The following is a 27169-nucleotide window of genomic DNA, read 5'->3' as shown; positions in this document are numbered from 1 at the left end:
GTTTCCTTATGGACTTCCATGGGGGACGCTTAACGTAATATATTCATTTTATTTGCTGAATGAGATCTCATTCTTTTGACAGCAGCAAGTGTTTATATGTAACGTTTGACAGAAATTTGTTTTTTTCCCGGTCATTGTTAAGCTCCGTTAAAACGTTTTTTTAATGGACTTCTATGGGAGGCGATCACTTTATATGCTGAATAAGAGCTCGTTCTTTTGACAGCAGCAAGCATTTATTATAAGTAAAATTTGACAGAAGTTTGGTCTTCCCGGGTCTCTGTTGAGGTAAATTAAACCACGTTAAGCTGTTTCCTTATAATGGGCTTCTATGGGGGAGAAAACGCTTAACGTGATATTATTCACTTTATCTGTGGAATAAGGGCTCGTTCTTTTGATAGTAGTTAGTGTTTGTTACAAGTGGTTTGACAGAAATTTGGGGATTCCTGGTCGTTTTTTACGTACGTAAGCCACGTTAAGCATTTTCCACGTTAAGCATTTTAGAACGTCCCCTTTAAGCTGCCCTGAGGGACAAGCTGAGGTGGAAGATGATGCCGCTCCGTGTCTCTCCTGGGAGCTCATCTTTAGAAACTAAGAGACGACCGTAAGTGAAATACTAATAACATTAATACTTAATATAAACAAAGCACGATGTATTGCACACCGCAACAACTTTCCAATATGCGCGCCACTGACGTCACCGTCTGTGCATCCAGGTCAGAGAGCAACTGTCCATCGAAAGCTCATTAGCCAATCAGAGTAGATCGCTGTTAAGCCCGCCCCCACGAGAGGTTTGTGCCAAAACAGCAGACGAAAATGTGCGAAGCGTAAGCGAAAGCTGTGGCAACGCATTCAGAATCCATGATTCGCGAAAACGATTCTTTGAGAATCATTAACAAAGAATGAAGCATATTTGAAGAGCATGTTAAATTCGTGCGACTGAGTTCATTTTTTCATTTTCATTGTGTTTTTCTTCTTTTGCAGTGGCATATTTTTGATCGTTTCTTGGAAAGTTACGTTCAGTTTTATAAAGTTACGTTCATTCTTATTGGCACAAAAATAAGCCCATAGTTTTTCAGTGTGACTTATTCCTTAGTAGAAGACTTCAGATTCAGCAGAAAAAAAACACACTGCTCTGCAAATGAAATGAAACTTCATTTATCACAGGGAACATCAACATCCAAGAAAGACCTAAGTGCCAAAGACTTCCTCCCCCTGTCTATCATATCAGCCGTGACTCGGAAGAGAAAGAAACACCAGAGCACTTGCCCTGCAGACAGCAGCACTGATGATGACTCTGAGCATGAGCCAGTCAAAGCCAGCAACTACGAAGAAATAAGTGACAGCACAAAGGTTCCAGAAGTCAACATGATGGAGGGAAAACCAAAACACCAGGATAAGGACCAAGAAGAACAGAGGGTGGCAAAGGAGAAGAACAACATTCTTCAGAAAGAACGGGATGAGATAGGAGTGGAGGTTTGTAAGAGAAAACAAACAGGTAGGATTCTTTCTCAGCGCCCTCTGAGCTTCCTGTGTTCACACCACCAGAGTGTGTCAGGCCTCAAAGCGTCATCGCAGTTGACCAACTCTTCTTCCTCCACCTGCTTTCTTCCAGCACAGCCCTCAAATATCACTCATAGTCTCACCTGGAGGAAACTGAGAGGAGAAAAAGTGCGACCTCACTCGCTGTATGTAGAGCTGAGCCAGACTGGAGAGGAGCAGGCCTCAGGGGTGATACCGGCCTCTTACAGGCGCCCTCTGGCTGTGTCACCTGGTAGGAGCAGCACAGATGTCTTCAGCAGGGCTGCATGTATCAAGAACAGGTCAACTGATCAGCCAATGGCCTGTGGACATGTGGGCTTACCAGAGACACGCCGTAAGAGAGGAGACTGGAGGCGCCACACTGTTCTGGTTAATATGCTAACTAAGCAATAATACACTATAGCACTAAAACATGAAACACATAAACAACCCCTTGCCAATTTTAGCCCTGCTCTTTAAAACACTTCACTGCTTTTGCTTTTCTCACCTACTATGGCAGCTAAAGTGAGTGCCACAACCATATGACAGAGCAACATTCTTATTATGTCAACAAGAGTCAAAAGCATTATTAAGCACAATGTGCCACCTACAAACAGGCGCAGCAAAGTATTTGAGTGTGAAAATGCCATTCAGTGCTTTCACCATCTCACTGTATATAAGAATATGTAAGAATCTACTCTATTAGGAATTTTGCTTGACGGGGAACGATTTTCACATCAGGTTGGTTAGAGATTTGCTGCAGTGACAGCTGAAAGCTGTTTGGGTTGAAAGTGATTTCTGTATGAGCTATAAAATGGGGGTTGATGTTTGTATTTTGTTACTTCTGAAAAGAAAAGAAAGCTTTTAAATCGTGTACATTTTATTTCAAAATTCAAACGTTAAAAGCTATTTTCAGAGTGGCATACAGGTGCCAATTCAGGTGTTCAATTCAGGTGCCGGCACGGAGTATGAGTCTCTTCCACTTCAATACAAGTTAAAGAATACATGTAGGTATGTAAACATACCTACATACATGTAGGTATGTTTAAAGATACAGTATGGCTTACTGAATTCTATCATGTCTCATGTAATCACTCAGACAGCGTTTCAACTGAACTAAAGACATCACATAAAAACAGCTTGTGAACAGTGTCACTTAATGTTGCATTTAGGCCCTACCTCAGGAAAGTTATTCACAGTGTTTATTTACTGTTACTTATATGTCTGTTTGAATAAATCTGTCATGAGGACAAGTTTTTATGAAAACTATTGTATGTGCAACTGTTGAGTGTAATTGTTATATCTGAAAATAAATAGCATTGGATATAATAGTTTTGTTAATTTTAACTTCTAATATTGTGTTACCAAGTGATAGGGTTCCCTTTATAGTTTACAGCAGGGGTTTTCAAACGTGTCTTGGGGGCTGTTTCATAAAAGATAAGAAAATTGGCATATTTTTAAAGTCTAAAACCTGACTTGAAATAACTTAACAAATCAGTCAGGGAAAAGCAGTTCCATAAATGACCATTTACATTCACGCAATCTCACTAATTCGTCCAATGTTTAATGAGATAATTTGATGCGCACGCTTATTCTTAAGCAGCCCTTAATGTCGATCTTGAATCAAACTGATCCACCATGGCCAACAGTGAATATATTTGTGCTGTTTAATGTATTTAAGACAGTATATTTTCCTCAGTGCATAACTGACATGTCACAGGTATATTCTTTATCTGTAAATGTTAGAAAGTCATGCAGATACATAAATTTTGCTGTCAGGAGTGGACGAGGCTAACGCTAGTGAACGAGCGCTGCTGCACGTATGCACGTTAAACAGACGGTGCATAATTGAAAAGTAGCGCAATAATTCTGAGTAAAACTAAAAATTGTGCTAAAATATTTGTTGCTATCGTAGACCTTGAAGTTTAAGTTTTTTGGCTTTTAGTATGAATATGTTAGCCATTAGGTTAACTATAAGCTAGTGTGTTTTAAAGCAGTGACAAAATTCACATTTACAAGATAGACGCATTCAAAACTCCGCCAATATGGATCAATGATTTTGATTACATTCACCCTGCACTTCAGCTTCTCATCAAAATTTCTGTCCAATCAAATGCTCTCTAGAATCCGAAGCATCCCGCCACCTATATTTTAAATAGACACTGAAGCTCCGGCTTGAAATCGGTCACTTGTTCACTTGCGTAGTGCACTATATAGGGGATAGGGAGCGATTCATGCAGTGTAAATATGCATTTCGCTGTGCCGAATAAAGTCTGGTTTCGCTCTGTCATACAAACCGCTGCAGCGCACACACAGTCTGCTCCGGTCCAAAGACACGATGGCACAGAGCAGATCATATGCGCGAGCTAGCGCAGACCATAAAACTCATCGGACCTATTTGAATTCTACACAAAATGGTATATTTTATAGGGATATGGATGAGATACGCTGTCAAATGCGGCTTTACAGAGCTCATCTGCCCAAGCTGTAATATAAACGAAATGCTATTGGCTTTTTTTAAAAAAAGGGGCGGGACTGCTTAATTTGTCCTGTTTCAGTTTAAATTACGTCAACGCTGGTGTTGCAAACTTAGCGACTTTTCAGACCCCCTTAGCAATGTTTTTCCAAAAAGTGCCTAGCAACAGGTGACTTCTTGGACAAATCTTATTTCGTTTTGGTACTGCAGCACATGCGCAAGGTTTTTTTTTTACATGCAAGTATAGCCAAAAACAGGGTTGCCAGGTTTTCACAACAAAACCTGCCAAATTGCTACTCACAAATTAGCCCAAAAGTAGCCCAATCACGTTTCAAGGGGGGGGGGGGTCGCATTCCAGGGGGTAAAATACACGTTTTGTGATGGGGTTCCTCTGGTAAAATTAGCATTCCAGGGGCAAAATATTATGTTATTGGGGTCGCTTTAACCCACGGAGATGAAAAACAACCCAATTTCATAAAACAGTATGAAAGTAGCCCAATTCCTTGGTAACACTGATTATGAATCAGGATTTTATTGCAGATTAATATCTTCGAGAGCTAGTTATGTAGTCTTAATGGGCTGTGTTTCAGTCATTATTTCATATTCATCCTGTTGTCTGACAACAGAAACAGTAACACAAAAAAAAATTACAATGGCTTGTTGCATGAAACTAGCCGAGCAAACTCAGAGCTTCAGAGTAGGTTTAGATTTGACAAAACCAAACAAATTCAATCTGGTTTAGATCAGGTTCACCGGGCTAACAAAACTCGATATAAATGTTCTCTGTTAACTCAGAGTTTGAACCAGAGTTTGTGAATAACACTGGAGCATGTGCACCTGAAATGTGCAGCAAACATGGAGAGTGTCAGTTTGATTAACTTCTCTCCTGAAGAGATGTCATTATTAAAAATATAATACATTTAAATGCATTTGCAAGGCAGGAATAAACACTTCTGATGAAGCACAATGAAAAAATATGACCGTGAAGGAATCAACTGAATTTAATAATTTAGTTTTACACAGAGTTCAAAAGTATGTATATTTATGTATTTTTAATTTAACTGAATTGTAAAGCTTAAAATTAATTTCCATTCATATAATAATTACATGATTATAGAAATTATAAACAATTATAATATAAATATAATAAATAGCTGCAAAAGTTAGGCAATTTTGTCTGCAAAATTTCTTGACTGTAAACTGCTTTAATTTGGAGCGAGAGATACAGAAGGGAGTGGCTGCATCTGATATATGTCACTTTGCTCACAGCTGATTGGTCCACTTTGGGTTTGCGATCTCTAAACCAGAAAAAGACCTGGGGCCTCATTTATAAAGACTTGCGTAAAAACCATCCTTGATTTTATCTAAGAACTTTTCTGATTTGATCGTAAGAGCGATTCAGAGAAAACGAACGTACCACGAAATCCATGCGTACGCCAGTCATTCGGTTATAAATCACAAATGATCGTGGAATTGTGTGCAGCTGAATGTTCCGCCGTCGAAACGCCCCTGCTTAATTAATTAACATATAAAATGAGCTCATTCCTAAAGCAAAAACTCTGACAATGGCAAGTAAAAAGGAGCGCAAGAAATCAAATTATAGTGAGGCTGAACTATCTGCAATACCAGGCATTACCACAAGGAAACGGTCGTACGCCAAGCTGGAATTTTTTTTTTTTTTTTTTTTTTTTTTTATTGCATTGAAATAATAACATACATTAGCAAAAAGAAAAAAAAGAAAACTTGACAGTAACAGTACAAATACAGGGTATGCTAGGGGTAATTTAGAATAAAATATTAAATAAAGTACAAATTTTCAAAGTTTTCAGTGCCTTTTGCTTTAAAGAGAATCTTATAGAATCAATATACAGTTCCATTTCTTTTCTAAATAATATAAAACAGGGTTTTTTTCCAGAGAATTTACATTTGTGAATATGAAACTTTGCTAACAGAAGGATCAGATTAATAATGTAAATACTATTGGTAGCATGACAGTCTTTTTGATTCTTGAAAACACCAAAAAGCACATATTTCCAAAATAAAATAAAATCAACATCAATATTCTTAACAATAAACTCACAAACTTTTTCCCAAAAGGGTTTTACAAGTGGGCAGTACCAATATAAGTGAACCACAGTTTCTAAGCTGTTATTACAAAAAGTACAATTTGTATCTATATCGCTTTTAAATTTCACAAGAAAATGTTTTGTTGGGTAGATCCTATGAATTAGTTTAAATGAAACTTCCTTTATTTTATTTGTTATTAAATACTGATTAGGAAGTAACCAAACCTTTTTCCAAACAATATCATCTGAGAACCGGTTCCAGAATGAATGAACATAAGGCAAAGATACAATGTTTCTTTGAAATAAAGTTCTTATACCTCTGTTATGAGAGTTAAGTGACAAACATATCCTACCTTCATAGGTATTTACAATATTAGGTAGGGACCAAAGTGTAGTATTTATTCTTGTTGTATATTTAAATAAAATACAAATTTTAGGAGATATGGCATCAAAAACTTTGGCATAATCCTTTGGTGTTACAGGGATTTTGTAAAAAGCCAAAAATTCGCCAAAAGTGAAAAGAAAACCATTAGAATTAAACAATTGATCTACCAGAATTATGCCATTCTTAAACCAATATTCAAGAAAAAGAGATTTACGCTTATACACAATGTCCTTGTTATTCCAGATATAATACCTATGCGGTGAGAAATTGTGCTTGTAGATTAAAGACCAAGAAAGAAAAGCCTGGCGATGAAACTCAGCTAGTTTTACTGGTATTTTATCAATATCGTAATTGCAACTAAGGAAAAACTGTAAACCACCCAAGTTGGAAAAAATATAGGAGGGAATAAAATTCCAAATGGAATTGGGATTTCTGATTATCTGTCTAAGCCAATTAACTTTAAATGTATTATTTAATGTTGCAAAATCCAGAAAATTTAGGCCACCCTTTTCATAAGCCAAGCTGGAATCTGACGTGGAGATAAGTACTTTTCCACGTCAAAGACGGTTTTTATAAATCTGTACTTTGACGTGGATTTGATCGTAGGAACACTCTAAGATCAAATCAGTGCGTAAGAAAGTTTTATAAATGAGGCCCCTGCTCTGGTGCAGGGTAGCCAAGTAGTCTAAGTTGCCATGGTGGCCAAACCTACTCAAAACCAACCCACCTTCTTGAGCCTGAAAAGTTTGCTAAAACTAAACAAACTTACCTGGGTAAAAGCAGAAACCGGCTTTGTGCAACTGGCCTCTGGTTGGTCTACAAAAGTATGTAATCACTGCAGCACTATATTAAGAAATTTGAACTTTCCAAAACTAGTCCATCCAAACTAGTTCTTCTTCTTCAAAAAAAAAAAAAAAAAAAAAAAAAAAGTTCTCCCCTGCTCATAAAAACCCAATATGTGCCCTTTAACATTTCTCCATTGCAATAAAAGCTCTGTTAGTAGCAGCACTGCACACTGATGTCATACCAAGAGATAACATAGCAGTTGCCCTTGTATACCAACTCACTGTGCTCTTACCTCTGATATATTTTGCTCCATGATGGCTTTGATACGCCTGTGCAAAGTTCATCTTTTGTGACCAGGAAGCGTGTTTGTAAATTTCATATCCCCTTGTGAACTAATCCCAAATTAATGTATACTGAATGTCATGTTTGTTTTTACTCTCCCTTTGCATGTACATACAACATATGGGTGATTGTCTGGACCAACTTTTGTAACCAATATAAAGCCTTGTTAAGTTAACCTCTGTGTTCAAATGCTAAATATGATACAATATATAATATTATTTGTTTGAATTGTTTTTTTATAGTGCAGTCTGTATACTGGTTTACCTTTGTGCTGTTATATAAAGAATGTCTTGTTTCTGTGTGAAGTGCATGTGTGCACAAAAACTGCAAGACCTACACAATATTGAAAAAAAAAAGGTTTATCAGCACATATGAGATGTTAACCTCTGTAGATTAGAATATCTCTATAGCTATAACTGCTCAGTGTTTTACACTGAGAAGTTAAAAAAAGGTATGTATGTGTATGTGTATGTATATATATATATATATATATATATATATATATATATATATATATATATATATATATATATATATATATATATATATACACACACACACACATACATATAAATACACACATAGGATTTTAATGCAAGATAAACACAAGTAGGTTCTGTAAGATCTACATTAAAGGTGTTTGATAAAATACCATATCACAGCATCTGACCAAAGACTTCCCATAATGTTACAGCTGTTAGTAATTACCGTTTTTTTTTTTTTTTTTAATAGTCAGAAAGCTAGTGATATCTTAGCACTGAGTGAGAAAGTGTACTAGAAAATTCATATTAACACCAGTCCTGAAGAGGCTGGAAGCCAACTGCATTTGTTCACAAAATATTTTGTTCTGCATCTCATGGAAAATTTCATTTTTTTTATTCCTAACAAAAAAAAAAATCTACTTTTTCTACACTAAAACAATATTTCGACCAAAAAAAAAAAAAAAAAAAAAAAAATTATTTACCAGATACATCACACCTTAATTATTAATTTGATTTTCATTTATTATTATTATTATTATTAGATATTTCAAGGTTTTAAATAGAGTAGTCATTTTAGGTCTATGCTAAATTTTTGCAAGTACACTTCAAAAAATGTTCTTGACAACTGGTAGCTTGAAAACTGAGAATGTGAAAATGATTCCACATAAAACCAAGTTTTGGATTTTTATATTGCAGAGACTGAGAGAATATAACAGGCAAAATAAAAAGATAAATAAAATTAGAACTAAAACGTTAAATAATTTAATCGACGATATATTTGGGCAAACACCATTAACCGTTTTCCACTGGTTACAACATACTGTCTTGTCATGCATTAACACACTGAAGCATGTGCGCCATCAAATATGAAACTGAAGCGCTGCATGTTTGCCGTTTCTAAATGAAATGCAAGTTTAAATATTCAATGATTATGGTAAATTAATAAAATGAAATTGGCCGAGATGTAATTTGTGATGTTACGGCAAAGACTCACGCAAATTTAACAAGTAGTCACCTACTGTTTTTTAATCTTTTGCATAACGTTGTAGGCCATTCTCATTGTCAACTGAATTGTACAAATTACTAACGTATATTATTGTAAACTGACCAAATATGTGGGACCGCACGAAAGATTTTAATAATTTCTGTAAAACATTACCTTGAGAGGGCAAAGGCTGAGAGGATATTAGCTACCACAGAGATACTGTTTACAGTTAGACAGCGCAACGATTTGACATGTACAACAGAAATAAAACATATTGGTTCATCACGATTGAGACTGGTTAAGTCCTGGCTCTTTACTTTTGGGGGTTTTGAGTAATAACTCGTTATTCTCAGCTCTCAGTCTCTCCACCTCTATCTCCAGTTCCCGCACGCGTTGAGCGCCGGTGCCGTCAACCGGGGATTCGGGATTTCTCCGGACGTGGCGGAGCCAGTTGTTTTCCTCCTCTAGCCGTGACATACACTTCTCCAGCTCCAGGTATTCCTTAACCAGTTCCTGCTTAGACATATTTTGGAGAGTCTCGACGTGGTACCGCTCATAGGTCTCAGAAAAGTCTCTCTGCAAAAACTCTCCGCCTGCGTGCCCGGGTCTGCCCATACCGTCGCTGCCTTCGCCCCCACGCTCCTCCTCGTCCTCATCTTCGCCCTCGAAATTCTCGTCTTCGCTGGCCGTGTCATCGGAGCGGATCGCCCCGGATTTTCTGCCGCCCAGCTCCGTGTTGAGGTCAGGTTCTTCGCGGTCGTGCTCCTCCATCAGGAACTGGGTGGTGTTGTATGGGGCAACTGGCAGACCTTTGGCGAACATTTCAGCTCGCACCCGCGACGCACGGGCGGTCTCGCGTTCATCTAGCTCTTTCTTCTCCTCCCAGGTTAATTTGAAGTAAGGCTTCCAGCGGCGCTTCTTCTTGGAGGGTCGCCGCCGGTGTTTCTTTTTGCCCTGTCGGCCATCTGACAGCCCCTCGATGTTTACTCCCGTGCAACCAGAGTCTCTTTTATTATTTGTCTTGTCCGCAGGAAACCCGTCGTCACTTGCTGCGTCGCCAGCCTTGGGCTCCGGATCACTTCTATCACGACCGCAGCACATAGGATGTGTATCTCCAGACACCAAACCCGGACAGATCTCCAGCTGGTTTCTTTGCACTTGTTTCGAGGAGACGACACTTGTCAGACCATCCCTCTGCCGCCCTCTGCTGTCATCCTCCGGTGCAGCTGCTTCTTTAATAAGCTCCATAACTGTACACTCCCACCTGAAGGAGATACAAGTTTGTGATCTGTGAGATGAGGGACACCTCCTAAACTGAGGTATGAATAGAAATCAGGTTCATAAACGCTGTCATTCAAAACAGTTCACCAAACACAGAGGAAAAAGGGAAATGCTTTTTCTAAAAGTGAACGAACATTTTAACATAAGAAACAGCATTAACAAACTCGCATAAGTTAAATTTGAGTTATCTCACCGTTCAACTCCAATCTCGTGTTTGAGTTATTATGCTATATAAAACTGTTAATGTAAACTCTTTCCATTCCCTCCATTATTGACTTGGTTTCTTGACGGGTACGAGAACATTTCCCTCCACTGCAAACTCCAATTCGCTTCTGATACGGAGAAGAGTGGGGCTTGTGAATTTATTACCTCCCCCACGTAAAGGCGCATGCGGCCAGTCCTCCAGTTTTTTCCTGCTTTGTGGGACTTGAAGTCCCGCTAAGCATTTGCACGTAACAACATCTCTGCCGTAAAACCTCCATTACCCACAATCCAACAATTGTTTTCGGTCCTGAGCGGGCTACGCCCACTTGCAATTTTCACTGGATAAAAAGTTTCTGTGCGCTCACTGTCCAATCGAAGCAATCTGATTGGTAGCTTTCATTGTCAATCAAAAAGAAAGCTGCCCCGGTCGCTCTAGTGGACGCTACCAACATGTCCGAAGCGGGTAGAAACTTCCGCCCCATTCTACGATGCATTAAACTTTCACCTATTTACAAAGAAATAACCCTGCAATTTATGTTTATTCCGAATTGTATGTATAAAGCATGCGTTGTAGTAAACAATAGTGCATTCGTTTAGTTTCCATCTTTACCCTAACAATTACACACACACACACACACACACCCTGAGCCCTTGTGAGGATTGATCACTCCTCAAGCAAAAAGTAGTTCTTATTTCAAGCAGTATGTTCTCAATTGTAAGTGAATTGCAACGTTTGTATCGACGATGATGACGAACTTGCAGTTTATAACGGCAGAAGTATTTTCCTTTGTTAAAAAAAGTGAAATGTCGCAACATAAAGCATTAAAACGTCCTTGAGTTTTTTTTTTTTTTTTTTTTGCATTAAGCACTAACGATAAAACGAGGAAGCGACTGTTTAGCAAACTGATTGTTCGCTAGCCAGCTAGCTGGATAATGGAGTCTAAATAATATGAATAAACTAGCACAAGCAAACTGGTTACAACCAAGACGAGTCAAGTAAACCACATTACATGCATTTGACATAGGCTGTAGACGTTTCAAAATTCTGAATTCCGTGTGGTCTGTGCTAGATATTTGATAACAGACGGATTTAGTGACTAGCTAGCTGGCAAAGCTTTCTTATATTAGTGAGCTGATTAGATTTACGCCTTTACGTTATTTTCAAACAAGCCGTTTTAGAAGACAGCAATGCATTGCCTCTTCCATTTATAAATGGAAATGCTTAGGTTTGAAATACTAAACCCCGTTGTTTGGTTCGCCCAGAAATAAAGTCGTGCTAGGGAAGTTAGCAAGCTGCCTCGCATTTGTTAAACGTACCAATGCGAAACAAAACAAAACATATGGGCTGTTCGATATCATTTTTCACATTACGTTTTTAGTATTCGTATTTTTGAAGATTACCTTTTGTCGACAAAGATTAAAAGCACAATTCCTAACACAGCATAGCACTCAACTTGCCATTTTAATCAGTATTGCTATAAAATATTAATTTAATTACATACTGAAGGCATTTGTTTTAACAACGCTAAACAGACTTTGAAGGACCATAAAGAACTGGTGATATCAGATTGTGTTTTTGTAGACGACAGCAATCACAGACAAAATCGTTCAGTCTAAATACTTAGTTTAATTCCACAGTGACGATGGGCCTGTATGTGAGTTTTACCTGGATGAATGCATCGAATATGAAACGAAAGCAGTTTCTTAAAAGATGGATTTAGTTTAATTATACCCATTCAAACTAATTCTAAGTTGCAGCTAGACAACCCAGCAAACACAAGTTCGGTCTGTAAACAACTGCTTTAAAATGAAATGTTAAATAAAAGTAACAAGTGAATGACCATTATATATAAAATTATTTATATAAACTTTTTTGTTTATTTATGTGTATTCTCTCTTTATACATTATAGCAGACATTATAGTCAGAATATGCTGTTGGTAATATGCTGGTTCTTTTTTCTCCTATCAGAGTGATAGCTCATCTTTATATTTTTTTTTAATTCAAATTTTTTTTTAGTCATTGCTACAAAGTGCTTGGCATCCTGCAACATCCTGCAAGTAAGATCAGCTGGGGGGTGTTCCATAAAAAAAGTTTACCAAATAAGTCAGGCTTATTTCAGTTAGTCTGACTTATTTTGTGCCAAATCAAGTGACAATAAGTCAGACTAACTGAAATAAGCCTGGCTTATTTGGTAAACTTGTTTTATGGAACACCCCCCAGGACTGTAAAGGTTTGTTGTGGTGCAGATGGCACACAACGTCAACCATCGGCACAGAGGTAATAAACATGACTTATTTTTAAAATACGATAGTATGTATATTATACATTATTGACAAAGTATCTGCTCACAGAATAACGTAGAATGCATCATGAACATTCAATTAAATAATTAACTCCAGGATGTCTCTGAGAACTGCATTCATCTTGTTCATACACGATTAAATCATCAGATTTCAGATACATGAGATTAGAATATTTCCTCTCTTCAGTTCATTGTAACAAAGTGCTACACTAGAATCACCGAATGCTACAATTAATTAGTTATTACTGTACCTTTTACTTTAATTTGAACTCAGTACAATAAATTCAAAAGCACACATTAATCTTCCTCTTCCTCCGTCTCAGCAGAAACATCAATGCCTGAGTCACAAAAGGCCACACTAACACCAGCAAAAATGCACGTCCAGAGATGTCAAATAGCCACCATTTCTGCTGTAAAACATAAATGAAAATATTAAAGAATTCTCTTTTTCATGCACATTTGATCAAAATACACAATTTATGATTAAGAAACGGTGACAAGCAGGCCCTGAGTTTTGAGATTTATGCCAAGTCTGTCACAAGTTTTACCTCAGTCTCTGCAGCTGTCAACTGTAAATGGGATCTCTGCTGTGAACTTTGAGCCTTAAAATAAATATACAGATGCAAATAAAACAAAAATAAAGACACATTAATTTATTTACTTTTTAAAGTCACTAGTCAAAAGAAAGAAAGAAAATATTTTACTGAATAAAAAAAATTGACATTTAAAGTTGCATAACATCTATGGATATTCTTTCTGCTGATCAAATGTTTATACTTATGCCATTTCTACAATTCTTATAACTTTTCTATTCAGTTTTTTCATATTTAAATTAATATGTGTTAATTGAAACCATGCAGCATTCTGTCTCCATTCTTTACTGATCTTGATGCTGCTCAGCTTTGACAAATAACACACACTTTTTGGTTTTATTATATTCAGCTTCCTTACATTTGCAGTTGCAAGACCTTCAACCACCTCTAGTCGTTTCATGACACTCTGCATGTCCTCTCTGAGTTGTCGTAAGGCTAGAATAATCTGCTGCTGCACCTCGATGTTCTGTAGCCTGTCTGGCCCACTCTCCGAATCTCTGCCCCCTTGCCCAGAACCAGCCCCAGAGGCAAGCTGCTCCACCCATCTAACATTGCGGGGAGACATATAACCTGAAACAAAAAACATATCCATACTTGTTTTTTGGTGTCAATATTGGGATATCTCATCCACACTTCTGAGATCACCTTGATCTGTTTGCACTAATAATGTGATAAAGGTATTTTAAGTGAATTCTGCTTCAGACCTGAAGGCAATTTTTATTTATTGAGTACCAAATTGGCATATTAAAATGGTTTCTGAAGGATCTACTGTAAATGCTATAAATTCAGCTTTAGGAATAAATTACATTTTAAAATATATTATAAAAAAGTTATTTTAAATTGTAATAATATTACAGTATTACAGTTTTATTGTATTTTACTTAAATAAATGCAGTCTTGGTGAGCATAACAAACTTATATATGATCCTGGATCTCAAAACTAGTCATAAGGGTCAAATGAAAGCTAAATAAATAAGCTTTCCATTCATTGATGTATGGTTTGTTAGGATATGACAATATTTGGCTGAGATACAACTATTTGAAAATCTGGAATCTGAGGGTAATGTTGAGATGTTGGGCTTTAAAGTTGTCCAAATGAAGTTCTTAGCAATGCCTATTACTAGTACAAAAATGTAAATTTGACGTATTTACAGTTGGAAATATACAAAAAAAAAAAAAAAACCTTCATAGAACATGATATTTAGTTAATATCCTAATGATTAAAAAACAAATTGATCATTTTGACCCATGCAATGTATTGTTGGCTATTGCTACAAAGATACCCATGCTACTTACGATTGGTTTTACGGTCCAGGGTAATATATAGTTCATATAGTCTTAAGGTTATCCATAAACTAGTGTTTTCCAAAACAATGATAATATTTGCATTTGGAGGATATATTCTGGCAATATGGTTCAACAATTTTAATTACATCATTTTGTACATCATCGCTGCTCATCAAAGACATAAAAGACAGTAAAGCTGCTGAAATTGCTTCTTCACACATTCATTATGTTATGATGAATGATACCTAGTGCACTATAAAGGGGGTAGAAAGGGATTCAAACTGTTTAAACAAGCTTTGAAGTAAATGAAGTCTGGCTTGCTCAAGTCTGGTGAACCTTCAAAGCGTGCACACAGTGTGTTCCGGTCCAGAGAAAGAAGATTGCAGAGCAGATCACATGCGGACCACAAAACGTATCCAACCCATTTGAATTGTACATAGAATGCTGTATTTTAAACTGCAATTGAGCAGATCATCAAACATTAAACATTAGACATCCTCAGCATTTTAAACAGCAATGATGTGAAGAGATAACACTGGTGCCATATGCACCAGCATATTTCACACACCTTCAAACACTATTACTGAAAATTACCACTTTTTCTAGTAGTAACAATTCTACATTAAATCTAAAAAAAAAAATAATCTATTAGACTTTATAAAACAGTGGCTGTCACAAGCTGTCAAATGCTGCTTTGTCGGGCTGTGGTGTAAACAAAACCCTATTGGCTATTTTTAAAAAAGGCACTTGATATTGTCCCTTCATAATTTCCTGTTATAGTGGAAAATACATTATTTTACAAAAGTCTATGCTGTGATGCAGGTTACAGCAAACTTTTTTTACTCTTACTTGAGTCATATTTTTTTCAGGACTTTTACTTGTACTTAAGTAAATTATTCTTTAAGTAGCAATACGTTTACTTTGTACAATTTTTTCATACTCCTTTCAACGCTGCCAATAAGTACATATCACTGCAGTTTCCAACAGAAATTAACACTAGAGGTGGTAAAAAGTGAGCACATTTCCTTAAACAGTTATGATTACAGCTCCATATGTTTTGCTTTTCGGTGTTCTGACAAATAATGCTACCTATTAGATTATGCTACCAACACTGTATTTTTATTATTGTTTAGGGTAGGTGTACACGACAGGGTAGCACAAATTGTCAGAACACCAGCCGTAAAAAGCTTGTTCTGTAGCTCAGCCGGCACGGAGTTGGACTTAGGATGTGGAGTCCTTGGGTACAAATCCCACAAAAAAATATGACTCACAATGAAAGAGCTGAATGATAAGATATCAAAAAACAAGCTAAAACTGCATGCTTTCAATTGCATTTTACATCACATTCATTTTTGTTCATACTATCGGTAGGTTTAGGTGTAGTGCAGATGGTACATTATTTTTTTTAAACATCATGGAGCATTAGAGTTACCTATTAGATTGTGTTTTATTAACGTCTACACCTGCCCCAACCCTAAACTTACCAAAATAATAACTATATCTCTACACTGATCAGGCATAACATTACGACCACCTTCCTAATATTGTGTTGGTCCCCCTTTTGCTGCCAAAACAGCCGTGACCCTTTGAGGCACGGACTCCACTAAACCTCTGAAGTTGTGCTGTGGGGCCGCCATGTATCAGACTTGTTTGTTCGCCCACAGATTCTTGATTGGATTGAGATCTGGGGAATTTGGAGGACAAGTCAACACCTCAAACTCGTTGTTGTGCTCCTCCATTCCTGAACCATTTTTGCTTTGTGGCAGGGTGAATTATCCTGTTAAAAAAGTCCACAGTCACCAGGAAATACCATTTCTGTGAAAGGGTGTACATGGATTGTAACAATGCTTAGGTAGGTGGTACATGTCAAAGGAATATCCACACGGATGGCAGGACCCAAGGGTTCCCAGCAGAACACTGCCCAAAGCATAACACTCTCTCCGCCAACTCAGTCCCTCCAGGATTTCACGATTTTTTTTTTTTGTGATTTTTGCGATGAAAATTAATAATTTTGTGGTGGCAAGTCCTAGAAATTTGTTAAAAAATTTGCGATTTAATTTATTTATTAATAATTAGGATATCACATTTACCATATTAGGTATACTTGTTAGATGCACAATTATCATGCATAACACAAATCAAACATAAATTGTGTTTATTTTGGTCTCTTTCCAAATTCTGAAACATTTGAACTTTTAAAATAACCTAGGGCAATATTCCCACCTGACCTGTGTAAACATTAACAGCAGGTGTAGAAATTTATACTGTACATAGCCTACTTCATTTCGGTCACGTCTCTGGGAGCTCTTTGGGCAGATACTCTTCAGATTTTGGTAGCCTGAAAATTAAGCTTACTTTTTTTTTTTTAAATATAGAAAATCAAATGAGTCTAAATCTAATCAAATTAATCAAATATGTTTTCAATACACAAATAATAACAAATATCAAGGAAGGAATTTTATTTCACTATTTAGTGTATCTGCAGAATTTTTTAATATCAATTTAAGGCAATTTATAATCCTTTTTAAGAGCTGCACAAGTAAAGTGAACAGTATGAGTGGGACTGGACAATGTACGGTAGAATATTAAGCAATAAAATGGCATGATTTATAATTCAGATACAGGTACACACAAAACAAAATATCTTTTACAATGGCATTTCAGCCTTTATACCATTAAAAGGGATAAATCAAGTATTATATGTATATGTATTTTTAGAAGGCACATTAACTTTTCACATTTAAAACTATGTGTTTGCTGCACATATAAACAGCTGAAAAATGTATTGGAAATAAAAATTAATTCTCTGTCACGAGGGGGCGCTTTAGGAGCACTGAAATATTAGGGTTTCCCTAGTAACGGCTGTAAGCAAAGCAGCATTAAGGCCGTTTTATCAGGCATGAAATGAAAATGCCAAAGACACGTTTCTGAGGACAGTCGGTTCCCTTCAGATACATTCATATAAAGACATCCATGCCGCGTTTTGACTTTGAAATGTGCAGCGCGCTTATTTATTCAATGACATCATTTCCTTTTGAAGTTTTATCCAGCCCTATCGCGATTCTCGTCTTTCTGTCCCTAACTGACTTTTAAAATTATAATTAAGACTTTTCTTATACTATTTAACATATTTAAAACTTGTATGGCCTTTCATTTGATACAACTAAATTGAGGAGTTGTTAAGGACTTGCAGGAGGCCTCTAATTTATGATAGGCAAACTTTAAAGGTTGTATCAGCGATTTCAAGCCTGAAACATAAAGTGTCGCTTTCAGCTGACCTTTCTTCACGATCCGCTCGCTGCCTGCCCCATAAATTGTCTGTAAAAAAAACGCGTCTCTGTGGTCAGCCTAGGGTCCGAGACATGCCAAAAAAACAATCGGTGCTACCAACAATTCCACAGTAAAACAAACAGTGTTCCAACCAATCACCGTCAGGGGGTTGGTGTTGTGGACTTTCGCTCTGCCTCCCTCACATCCCTGCACCAGTACGAAAGTACGACAGTTAGTCCAAAATGCAGCAGCTCGTCTTCTAATTGGGACAAAAAAAGTATGAGCACATTACTCCAGTCCTAGCTTCACTTCACTGGCTTTCTGTCCATTTCAGGATTGATTTTAAGGTTTTATTGTTTGTATATAAGATTTTAAATGGATTGGCGCCTACCTATCTGTCAGAGCCTTTACATGTCCATACTCCTGTTAAAGCACTTAGGTCGTCCAATCAGGTGCTCCTTCATGTTCCGAAAGCCAGGTTAAAAAATAAAGGTGACCGAGCATTTTCAGTAGTGGCTCCTAATCTGTCGAATAACTTACCTGTACGCATATGAACTGCTCAGACTGTAGGAATTTTAAAGTCATTGCTTAAAACACACATGCATTCTATGGCTTTTATTTCGAGTTGAGTTGAGACGTTGTGACTTCTGTACAGTATTTGGTATTTTATTTATTTATTTATTTTTTAGGTTTAGGTTATTGGACAGTGTTAAGCACCACTTTGATCAACCAAATGTGCTATATAAATAAAACTGAACTGAACTGAACTGTCTAACCCGAATGGTTGTGTAAATGTTAAGATCCGTGCATTTGGAAATTTTGACTGATTTTTATCAAATTTACCGAAGTATTGTTATATGATGTTACTTGAAATAGTGACACAAGAAGCCAAAGAGGGGTTGTAGTTTAAAATGGATTAAATAAAACATCCAGATAAAATTTACCTGAGCGGCTCATCCAGCCCTGCTGCTTCCCCTCTCTCCCTGTGGTTCTTCTCATGGGAGGACCATGCCTATCTTCTGCCCCCTCACCACCATGTCCAGCACCGATCTGAGTCACCTGAGAGAGAGGGCTGTACTGATGTTCCTGAATTCCAGAGGTCTCAATGTGTGCATGGCCATTCTGGGAACTGGTATTACCATCTGGCATTGTAGCAAGCTGTAAGTACAAACACACACGCACAAAATAAAGTGTACAAAATGCGCAACATGGATTGTCATACAAACTTTAATTTAGTCAAATTGTATACCTTAACAGTGTCCAGCTGTTCCAATGAGTCACAGAAGATTTCGCTCTCTGAGTCACTAGTTGGCCCCTGAACCTCAGACACAGGTGCCTCTACACACACATATGGCGATAACAGTGAGGAAATATAGCACGCACAATCTTTGCATTATTCATTACTTATGCAACTGTCAAATGTTTAAACAGTGTTAAACAATGTTTAAAAAATTGCAAGTGTTTGTACAAGCTAAAAGACTAAATTTTCCATTATAAAAATGTGTTTTGGTGGGCTGCAAAATATTCAGAATCCCTCACTTATAGACAATCATTTCACTACCTGTGCTCTCATCTTGAAGTTCACTTTCAGGAACCATCCCTGTGTCCTCTTGTTGAAGAGACGGTTCTTGAGTTGCCCTCTCCACTTCATGATCAACCCAACCATCAGTTGGTTCTTTGACATTTACATCTTTAAAATGCACACCAAAATCATAGTTTTATCACACAGAACTCTTAGTATTTTACCAAAATAAATAAATAAATGCAAACCTGATTTTAGAGATAAAAGTGCCTCTGGAGGTCTAGGCATATCATGAATGACAAGATAGAGGGGTTCAAAATAGTGGAAAAAGGATGCAGTCTTCTCATTGATTTGCATGGTGTCTATGACCTGTAAATAATACATGACAACAAATTAATTTATATGAAAAAAATAAATAATAATAAATATAGCTGCAAGCAGCAATTACGGGGCCAAGCACTCAAAGGGAAAATGAGGAGCTAAGCATGGCAGGAACAGCAGACCAACTGCAACAATATGTAAAAGGAAGCAATTTTAAGATGATTTTAGTCAAAACGACTGAAAAATGACACAAAACGCCTACTGATATGATTAAATGGCTTATTACGTTTAACCAACAGGTGGCGCTGTTATCAAATCAATGTGGTGTGTTTAGTGTGAGGTGACAAAGGTACACTCAAAGTTTGGTGTCATTCTGTCAAAGCTTTGCAGAGATAAAGCCTCAGAATCATTTTGGCATCAAGCCTAATATTTGTAGAGGTGCTGTACGAAAATGGTTTCATCTATCGACTTGAAATCCATAACTTTAAGATGATCTGACTCAATTTTGGTGAAAATCGAACAAACGGTCTAGGACTAGTTCGAAAAAGTAGGTTTTCAACATAAATCAAAATGGAAGTTTGACCAACTGTGGCCTAATTGGTATCTATGTTGTCGGCATGACCCAAGGAATATTTTGAGACCAGTTTCAATACAGTTGGCTAATGCTATCTACCGTTATTAGCATTTTTGATCATTTTAAAACTAATGGTTAATGAATGCTTCATTACTCTTGACCAATAGGTGGCGCTGTTACCAAATTGATGTGGTGTAATCAGTGTGAGGTGGTAATGCCACATACCAAATTTGGTGCAAATATCTCAAAGCTTTGCAGAGATACAGCTTCCGATGCGCTTTGGCATCTTTCCAGCAAATTCGTTGATGCGTTAAGTGAAAACGGTTTCGAATATCGACACGAAATCCATAACTTTTTGTCAGCATGGTCTGAAGATGATCCGAGTCAAATTTGGTGAAAATCCGCCTAACGGTCTAGGAGGAGTTCGAAAAAGTAGGTTTTCTTCATAAATCAAAATGGCGAACAGGAAGTTAGGCCAATTTTGGCATAATTGGTATCAATGTTCTCGGCCTGACCCAAGGATTGTTTTGAGATCACTTTCATTACAATAAGCCATTTTTCTCAAAAGTTATTAGCATTTTTTGAAATTTCGTTATAACTTTTGACCACAAGGTGGCGCTGGCCCCAAAAATTTTATGTACATTCAGGGCATAGTGCCGAATGTTTTTGTAATTAATGTCGAAACGATACGCTAATTTGTTCTCAAGATAGAGCATTTTAAAGCTAAATTCAAAATGGCCGACACCCAAAATGGCTGACATGGGAAAATTGGATATGGTTCGACTCGGCATGTCCCTCCAAATCACCAAAAAGACCAGTTTTGAGATTTTTGGTCAAACCACTGAGAAATTATAAGCAAAAATAGCCATTTTACATATCACCTGACCACTAGGTGGCACTGTGACGAAACACTGCAGGTAGCCTCAGGTCATGCTTGTTATAACACACACCAAGTTTGGTCTAAATACTCCAAAGCGTTGCGGAGATATGGCCTCACATCTGTTTTTGCAGGCTTTTCGTAGAATTAATTAACGCGTTATTTGAGAACGGTTTGTCCAATCAACTTGAATTCCATAACTTTTTGCCAGCATGGTCTGAAGATGATCTGAGCCAATTTTAGTGAAAATCAGATTACGGGGCCAAGCATTCAAAGGACAAAATGAGAAGCTAAGGATGGCAGGAACAGCAAACCAACTGCAACAATAAGTAAAATGAAGCAATTTTAAGATGATTTTAGTCAAAATTACAGAAAAATGATGTAGAACGCCTACTGATATGATTAAATGGCTTATTACGTTTGACCAACAGGTGGCGCTGTTATCAGATTAATGTGTTGTGTTTAGTGTGAGGTGACAAAGGCACACACAAAGTTTGGTGTCATTATGTCAAAGCTTTGCAGAGATAAAGCCTCAGAATCATTTTGGCATCAAGCCTGAAATTTGTAGAGGCGCTGTACAAAAACAGTTTCATCTATCAACATGAAATCCATAACTTTTTATCAGCACAGTCTGAAGATGATCTGACTCGATTTTGGTGAAACTTGGACTAACGGTCTAGGACTAGTTTGAAAAAGTAGGTTTTCAACATAAATCAAAATGGCGGACAGGAAGTTTGACCAACTGTGGCATATTTGGTATCTATGTTGTCGGCATGACCCAAGGAATATTTTGAGACTTTTAATTACAATTGGCTAATGCTATCTACAGTTATTAGCATTTTTGGACATTTTATAATTGATAGTTAATGAATGGTTTATTACTCTTGACCAATAGGTGGCGTTGTTACCAAATTGATGTGGTGTAATCACTGTGAGGTGATAATGCCACATACAAAATTTGGTGCAAATATCTCTGCAAAGCTTTTTTTTTCAGATGCGCTTTGGCATCTTTACAGCAAATTTGTTGATGCGTTAAATGAAAACGGTTTCGAATATAGACACGAAATCCATAACTTTTTGTCAGCATGGTCTGAAGATGATCCGAGTCAAATTTGGTGCAAATCAGACGAACGGTCTAGGAGGAGTTCGAAAAAGTAGGTTTTCAACATGAATCAAAATGGTGGACAGGAAGTTCGGCCAAAATTGGTATCGGTGTTCTCAGCATGACCGGAGGAATCTATCAAAATCAGTTTTATTTCAATAGGCTAATGTACGCAAAAGTTATTAGCATTTTTCGAAATTTCGTTTTAACTTTTGACCACAAGGTGGCGCTGGCCCAAAATTTTTTATGTACATTATGTACATCAGCATGGTCTGAAGATGATCTGACTCGATTTTGGTGAAAATCTGACTAACGGTCTAGGCGGAGTTCGAAAAAGTAGGTTTTCTACATTAATCAAAATGGCGAACAGGAAGTTTGGCCAATTTTGGCATAATTGGTATCAATGTTCTCGGCCTTACCCAAGGAATATTTTGAGATCACTTTCATTACAATAAGCCATTTTTCTCAAAAGTTATTAGCATTTTTCGAAATTTCGTTATAACTTTTGACCACAATGTGGCGCTGGCCCAAATTTTTTTTATGTACATTCAGGGCATGGTGTCGAACATTTTTGCAATTAATGTCGAAACGATACGCTAATCCGTTCTCAAGATACAGCATTTTAAAGATAAATTCAAAATGGCCGACACCCAAAATGGCTGACATGGGAAAATTGGATATGGTTCGACTCGGCATGTTCCTCCGAATCTAACGGGATGACATTCAAGATTTTTTGGGAAAGCACTGAGAAGTTATAAGCAAAAATAGCCATTTTTCATATCTCCTGACCAATAAGTGGCAATGTGACGAAACACTGCAGGTAGCCTCAGGTCATGCTTATTATAACACACGCCAAGTTTGGTCTCAATACGACAAACTGTTGCGGAGATATGGCCTCACATCCGTTTTTGCATGCTTTTCGTAGAATTAATTGCGCACAAAAATGGATGTGAGGCCATATCTCCGCAACGCTTTGGAATATTGAGACCAAACTTGGTGTGTGTTATAACAAGCATGACCTGAGGCTAGGGCTGGGCCGATAAACGATATCATATCGAATCGCGATAAATTTTTTGTTAATAACGATGATAAGCTATAGACATTTTTTGCTCGATATGGATTAATCTAAGAGCCAATCACACAGCAGAAAAATGCGACCACGGCCAATCAGCGTGCAGCGTGCGTGTGCACGTTAAAGTACAAAGTTCATTTCCTACAGCACTTTGCGATGCAACCTTACACCAGGACGACAAAAAAAAGAGAGTGGAAGCAGCGATGAAAGAGAAACTAACCTCGAGTTATTATCCAAAGATGTTGAAGTTGTCGACAAAAAAAGGTAGCACAAATTCCGTAAGTGGTTTGACTATCTGAAAACTTTTCAGTGAAAAGTGACTCTCAGCTCAGCTGAGAGTTTGGCGCGATTGTTAAAACTGAAACCGAAAGCAAAAAACGCACGCGCATTCAAAAGCAATTTTAATCCCCCTTGTTTAGAGAGTGACTCCGCAATGCGCGCAAATTAGGCTACATGACATATCTAGGCTGTTATCAGAATGTAGACTATAATAGGTTGTGTATGTCTATAGCTCTGTATCATGCTTGAAATATTCCGTCTCTATTTGCACTTTGAATAATGAGAGAGTAGGCTTCTTTGATTATGGCTGAATTGTCTGCACTTAATACGATTAAGAAAGAGCTGTGTCGTAATTTTTTGATATTTATACTGTAGATTGTTTCAAAATGCAGTGGTTGCCTCTAATTTAAATAGCTCAACCTATAATAGAGAAAATAAACAATTGTGTTTATAATAATAAATAAATAAATAAATGTGTTACAAATTATGTTTTTACAATAATTTTATGTTCACATTTTGTACATTTACTCTCATTTACCATACTCTGTCACAACTTTTATTTTTTCATTTATTTTAGTAAGTTATTTTAATTTTTAAGGCCAAATCTGTAATCTGCTTTTGTTAATAAACTATACTTAAAAATGTAATTTAATGAATCCTTTAATTTTTGTGGCTTTAATCATTGTTGGGATACTATTTTAAAGCTGGCAACATCAACAGCTTATATCGAAATATATATCGTCATCGTTCAATATGGGAAAAAATTATCGAGATTACATTTTTGCCATATCGCCCAGCCCTACCTGAGGCTGCCTGCAGTGTTTCGTCACAGTGCCACCTAGTGGTCAGGAGATATAAAATTTGGCTATTTTTGCTTATAACTTCTTAGTGATTTGGCCAAAAATCTCGAAACTCGTCCCGTTAGATTCGGAGGAGCATGCCGAGTCGAACCATATCCAATTTTCCCATGTCAGCCATTTTGGGTGTCGGCCATTTTGAATTTAGCTTTAAAATGCTGTATCTTGAGAACGGATTACCGTATCGTTTCGACAATAATTACAAAAAATGTTCGGCACCATGCCCTGAATGTGCGCCACCTTGTGGTCAAAAGTTATAACGAAATTTCGAAAAATGCTAATAACCTCTGAAAAAAATGGCTTATTGTAATGAAAGTGATCTCAAAACAATCCTTGGGTCAGGCCGAGAACATTGATACCAATTATGCCAAAATTGGCCTAACTTCCTGTTCGCCATTTTGATTTATGAAGAAAACCTACTTTTTCGAACTCCTCCTAGACCGTTAGGCGGATTTTCACCAAATTTGACTCGGATCATCTTCAGACCATGCTGACAAAAAGTTATGGATTTCGTGTCGATATTCGAAACCGTTTTCACTTAACGCATCAACGAATTTGCTGGAAAGATGCCAAAGCGCATCGGAAGCTGTATCTCTGCAAAGCTTTGAGATATTTGCACCAAATTTGGTATGTGGCATTACCACCTCACACTGATTACACCACATCAATTTGGTAACAGCGCCACCTATTGGTCAAGAGTAATGAAGCATTCATTAACCATTAGTTTTAAAATGATCAAAAATGCTAATAACGGTAGATAGCATTAGCCAACTGTATTGAAACTGGTCTCAAAATATTCCTTGGGTCATGCCAAAAACATAGATACCAATTAGGCCACAGTTGGTCAAACTTCCTGTCCGCCATTTTAATTTATGTTGAAAACCTACTTTTTCGAACTAGTCATAGACCGGTCGTCCGATTTTCACCAAAATCGAGTCAGATCATCTTCAGACTGTGATAACAAAAAGTTATGGATTTCATGTTGATAGATGAAACCATTTTCGTACAGCGTCTCTACAAATTTTAGGCTTGATGCCAAAATGATTCTGAGGCTTTATTTCTGCAAAGCTTTGACATAATGACATCAAACTTTGAGTGTACCTTTGTCACCTCAGACTAAACACACCACATCGATTTGATAACAGCGCCACCTGTTGGTCAAGCGTAATAAGCATTAAATCATATCAGTAAGAGCTCTACATAATAATTTTTCTGTAATTTTGATTAAAATCATTTTAAAATTGCTTCCTTTTACATATTGTTGCAGTTGATTTGCTGTTCCTGCCATCCTTAGCTCCTCATTTTCCCCTTTGAGTGCTTGGCCCCGTAATTGCTGCTTGCAGCTATATTTTTCCCTAAAGTTGTTTTGTGAATTTATTAGGTATTATTGAAGCTCTTCCACCTTTTGTGCAACTTTCTTCATTTCATCCACATAAGCAGCCATGGCTTTCTCCTGACTCATGTCTCCAAGCTGAATCCAAGCATCCCTGACACAAGACCAGAAAAACATGCCATTAAGTTAAAACAGTCCTTTAAATGTTCTGAGGGCTCTGAAAACCATCACATGTAGTTTAATTAGGTACATTATAGCACTTGAATATGATGGATAACTGGTTAAAAGCTTTACCATTTGTAACGGCCCACAGGGTCCCAGAATCCGGGGCGTGACGCTGTACATGGGCCACAGACTGCCTGTTTGTATAGACCATAAAACCGCAGCATCACTTCATAAGAGGGTCTGTAGGAACCTGTGTAAGTGCAATTTGTAATTTAAACCAGGTGTCATGAGCTACTGAAAAATATGGAAATCAGTGGGATGAGATAGACTTGTATTCATTATTTACAGAAATGCTTGCAATTACAAGCTGTGCAAATATTATATTTGCTACAACAAGATGATGTTATGTACATAACAGTGATGATGTCATTAACTAATAATTTAATTTTTGTCAATGCTGAGCAAAGCTACCATTTTTGGGTAGGCTTTGAATGACGTCGACAGCCGCCTGAAAGCGTCTTTGACAGTCCTCGATCTCTGACATTGTAAGAGCTGGCATATCATATGGTGTGTATTTTTCCCACACTTCTGCAGCCGACTGGTCATTAACTGGACAACCTGTAAATTACATTCACTGGTGACAAATGTGTCATTCAGAAATCAAGTCTCGGTAGAAACTGTGCTCTCAAATTACTTGAACGACACTTCCTGCCTCCCCACCCTTTAATAATTATAATTATTATTAGTCGTCTTACAGGAGAGTTAAATTTTATGTCCTCTCAGATTACTGGGGACTAGCCAGTGGGTCAAGCAGAGTAAACGAGGTTCAACTCACCTGCAATGTACTCCTGCTGCCATTACACCCAAACACTACTGTATAACTGTAATAAGACAATATAATAACCGATCGCATTACATCTGTCACCTCTTGGAATTTCGTCCAGGAGTTCACTTCCTGGTTCAGTCACGTGATGTGTATTACGGCGATGATTGGTCTCTGTCCCAAACGAGAGCTCAAACAGGAAGAAGCTAAGAAATCACAAACACGAATTTAATTTAAAAAGTATATTACAATGTGTTAGTGGCGA

At 37.2% G+C, this 27169-nt stretch overlaps 4 protein-coding genes across 8 annotated transcripts in view; 2 read left to right on the top strand and 2 right to left on the bottom strand.

The window, feature by feature from the left end:
• arhgap23b (Rho GTPase activating protein 23b) overlaps positions 1-7868 on the top strand; it is an 81760-nt gene extending 73892 nt beyond the window's left edge. For 2 of the 3 annotated variants that reach the window (XM_073828052.1, XM_073828050.1), the window contains one exon: positions 1165-7868. In XM_073828052.1, the coding sequence (XP_073684153.1) occupies positions 1165-1932 (768 nt within the window). In that variant the 3' untranslated portion in view covers positions 1933-7868. The remainder of the gene's footprint in view (positions 1-1164) is intronic. The other variant, XM_073828051.1, reaches the window with a different exon arrangement.
• Positions 1-27169, top strand: part of LOC141297672 (LIM and SH3 domain protein 1-like) — a 311981-nt gene that overhangs the window by 254071 nt on the left and 30741 nt on the right. The gene's annotated exons all lie outside the window — the stretch shown is intronic.
• Positions 8726-10648, bottom strand: hexim1 (HEXIM P-TEFb complex subunit 1). Of its 2 annotated transcripts, none has more exons than XM_073828056.1 (2): positions 10515-10648; positions 8726-10354 (listed from the first exon to the last, which is right to left on the bottom strand). In XM_073828056.1, the coding sequence occupies exon 2, from the start codon at positions 10286-10288 to the stop codon at positions 9323-9325; it is 966 nt and encodes a 321-aa protein (XP_073684157.1). In that variant the 5' UTR covers positions 10289-10354; positions 10515-10648; the 3' UTR covers positions 8726-9322. The 2 variants fall into 2 exon arrangements, with proteins under 2 accessions (XP_073684157.1, XP_073684156.1); XM_073828055.1 differs by having other exon boundaries at positions 8726-10304.
• acbd4 (acyl-CoA binding domain containing 4) lies at positions 12133-27039 on the bottom strand. Of its 2 annotated transcripts, XM_073828321.1 has the most exons (11): positions 26917-27039; positions 26553-26699; positions 26211-26331; positions 25986-26070; positions 19750-19870; positions 19541-19669; positions 19229-19317; positions 18924-19137; positions 13781-13992; positions 13378-13431; positions 12133-13239 (listed from the first exon to the last, which is right to left on the bottom strand). In XM_073828321.1, the coding sequence occupies exons 2-11, from the start codon at positions 26638-26640 to the stop codon at positions 13114-13116; spliced, it is 1239 nt and encodes a 412-aa protein (XP_073684422.1). In that variant the 5' UTR covers positions 26641-26699; positions 26917-27039; the 3' UTR covers positions 12133-13113. The 2 variants fall into 2 exon arrangements, with proteins under 2 accessions (XP_073684422.1, XP_073684423.1); XM_073828322.1 differs by lacking the exon at positions 26553-26699 and having other exon boundaries at positions 26917-27037.

Source organism: Garra rufa, chromosome 22 (assembly GCF_049309525.1).
Source record: "Garra rufa chromosome 22, GarRuf1.0, whole genome shotgun sequence".
Classification (NCBI taxonomy): Eukaryota; Metazoa; Chordata; class Actinopteri; order Cypriniformes; family Cyprinidae; genus Garra; species Garra rufa.
This window is presented reverse-complemented; position numbering and strand designations above follow the sequence as displayed.